General features: G+C 39.8%; 1 protein-coding gene across 4 annotated transcripts in view; it reads right to left on the reverse strand.

The window, feature by feature from the left end:
• Positions 1 to 3,052, reverse strand: part of usp36 (ubiquitin specific peptidase 36) — a 30,764-nt gene that overhangs the window by 17,582 nt on the left and 10,130 nt on the right. For all 4 annotated transcript variants that reach the window (XM_016524251.1, XM_016524248.1, XM_016524249.1 and 1 more), the window contains exons 3-6: positions 1,902 to 2,123; positions 1,592 to 1,702; positions 1,241 to 1,343; positions 1,084 to 1,151 (exon numbers count right to left, since the gene is read on the reverse strand). In XM_016524251.1, coding sequence (XP_016379737.1) covers positions 1,084 to 1,151; positions 1,241 to 1,343; positions 1,592 to 1,702; positions 1,902 to 2,123 — 504 coding nt within the window. The remainder of the gene's footprint in view (positions 1 to 1,083; positions 1,152 to 1,240; positions 1,344 to 1,591; positions 1,703 to 1,901; positions 2,124 to 3,052) is intronic.

Below are 3,052 nucleotides of genomic sequence, written 5' to 3' on the forward strand. Positions count from 1 at the left end.
TGGTTAAACGTGATAAAACGAGCAGACTGGACAGAAACGATCGTCAAAAATGCTTGCGTTTGCAGTGCACACTTCTTATCAGTAAAGGTTCAATAAAGTATTGTCTTTTGTTTTTATGGGCGCGTCTACAGATTTCTTGCCATATGTCTGTTTCTTGCATCTCACGACTATGTCGTGTATGAAATAATGTCTGTGTGCATGTGTGTAAAACAACAAACTGATGATTTATATATAATCATTTGTAATTGTATATACATTGTTGTGATTAATTGTGGCTGGAACAATAATGTAGCTGTAAAAATAGTTGCCTGCTGAAATTGAAATGTATATACATCTTCATCATGACTAGATAGACACGGTGAGTTTGTCTTTACTATACATGTTAGATGTGATCCACCTCATAGTAACAATCCTGTCAGATTGTCCATCCTTTGAGTGAGAGTGTAACGTTACAGGTCGGCCGATCTGGTTTCGTGGTTAAAGTTAACCTTTTCGACATGTTTCCACGATGTTGTCTGGGGTTTGGCTAAAGAAGAGTGGGACGGTGGGCGGTGCTCGGGGTGGTGACTGAAGGCGGTGACTGAAGGCGGTGACTGGGTAGTTCTGACGTCAACTTTTTACGGAAGTCACAATGGTTCGTGAAAAATAGCTAGAACTTTATGCAGGCTGTGTGCATTTTACTGTGGACTGACTGTTTTGAAACGTATATGGTAGTTAAATAGCCCCTAGACCTCAGTTATCGTGAAAAAAGCCAGGAAATTTCAGTTTTGACAATATGGGACCTTTAAGTAATGATGCTGAAAAATTCCGCTTTGCATCACAGGAATAAATTGCATGCAATAAAGGCATAAGATACTTCTTTCAAAAACGTTTTTTAAAAATATTTCCGACCACAAACTTTTGAATGGCAGTGTATTATTTATCCATCTATAGAGATCATATAGCTAGTATCTCTCAATCGTAACCTCAAAATTAACAATAAAATTGATTAATTCCTCTAGCCAGCAAAATCATCCCACTTTTATTAGGTAACACAGTCTTGGATCTCAATGCATCACGTTTACCTTTGATATTTGTTCTTACCTCTAGACCTCAGATAACCCCCAAAAATCTGGTGGACCAGCGTGGTGGCCTGTGTCTGTCTGTCCAGTCTGTGAGCAGAAGGGCTCATTATTCCTCTGATCCAATAAAACTAACTCTTGGGGTTTCTGCAGTAACTTAGTTACGGTAGTGGTCTTACTTGGGATATCCGTTCAAGCTAGCTTTCTGCATGGCGTCAATGGTGTAACGCAGAAACTCGTGAGCATCCTCTTGGCTCCCAAATCGAAAATGCCGAGCAATTTCTGAAGGATTTGAAAAAAAGTCCGGTTATGTCAGAGGATAATTGCAGAAAGGGAGAGAGAAAAGGATAAATGATGTGATAATGAACAGAAAGGACACTCCCATGAGCATCTGGGAACCTCATGACTCAACACTTAGTCAGAGGCTACCAACGCAGTAGTCATCAGCAGCACTTCCTGTCATCTCTTAGCTTAAAAAGACATTTGGAAGTGCCGCATGTTTGCTTGAACAAATTAGAGGAAGCTCTTACTTTTCAGATCTCGGATGAATGATACGGGTTTGATGGCATTGCCCGTGTTGGCGAAGGCTTGGATGATATGGTTCTGCATTACACAAATCATGCAGAATCCAGATTGGTGACCTGAAGGAGACAAAAGAGGGATTTTACATCAGCATTCATGGTGAAATCCAGACAGGAAACTTTCTATGGGACAAACCGGCTACCTCTACAATGTTAGCATTTTTTTTTCTCTTCAAAATAAACATATGTGCAACACACTGTCCAAGCATTCACATCTGTGCACTAGCTTAGAGTAATATTCGCTGAAGCTCTTTCTCACAGGATCGGCTGTGCTCCTTTGAAAGCAGGTAGTTGGCCAGCGGCGGGGTGTAGGTGAGACACTGCACAGTAGAGTTGAGGAAGCAGGTGTTGCCCAGGTTGTGGAGGCCGGCTCCAACCCGATACACCCGTTCCCACTTCATGGACAGCTTGTTCCCAGGGAAGAGCATCTTCTGCGGAGCAGGGATCCCATCGCTCTGCCCAACACTCAGGTTTTCGGAGACTGTCGGAAAAGACGAGAGCAATTATTAAAAGAAAAATACCAATTACTCGCATTTTAAATCATAAAATGATTACACATAGTATTTGGTGTCCTCCATATTACGTCATGTGTAGTATTAAGGTGTGGTTACATTTACCATTATTAAGCTAATTTTTCCAGGCAAAATCCATTCGTTTCAATAGGAATCCATTTGATCAGGAATTTCATGCAACCAACGACCAATGGGAATTTCACCAAACACCACGCCAGCTTTTCAGCCAATTTTCATGACGAAAAACATACTTGCATAATAAAAATGCATGATAGAAACTAAATATATTTATGTCCAAGTTTTCCTAAAAATTTAAAACTAAAGGTGAATTATTTTGAATTGAAAACTTTTCAAAGGTACCAAAAGAATAAAATTCTCAAAGGACCAGAAATATTAGAATCTAATAACATTATATTACTACTGCTTTAGCCGGACTATCATTTGGTGTTATTTTTAACACCATGCCAGCTTTTTTGGCAATTTTAATGGAGAAAACTATACCTGAGTTTGACAGAAACGAAACCTATTTAAAGGGTTAGTTCACCCAAAAATGAAAATTCTGTTATTAATTACTCACCCTCGTGTTGTTCGAAACCCGTAAGACCTTCGTTCATCTTCGGAACACTATATTTTTGATAGACAGCAAGGTAACTACCACATTCAAGGTCCAGAAAAGCACCAAGATGATCGACAAAGTAGTCTGTGTGACATCAGTGGTTCAACTGTAAAGTTACGAAGCTACGAGAATACTTTTTTGCCACACGCTTGCGTCATGGTACTGTCCTGAACGCGCATCCACAAGTGACACAGTAGAGACGAAAATGTGGAATGAAGTCGTTATTTTTGTTTTCTTTGTGCAAAAAAGTATTCTCGTAGCTTCGTAACTTTACAGTTGAAC

Source organism: Sinocyclocheilus rhinocerous, unplaced genomic scaffold, assembly GCF_001515625.1.
Source record: "Sinocyclocheilus rhinocerous isolate Xijiao unplaced genomic scaffold, SAMN03320098_v1.1 scaffold393, whole genome shotgun sequence".
NCBI classification, from domain to species: Eukaryota; Metazoa; Chordata; class Actinopteri; order Cypriniformes; family Cyprinidae; genus Sinocyclocheilus; species Sinocyclocheilus rhinocerous.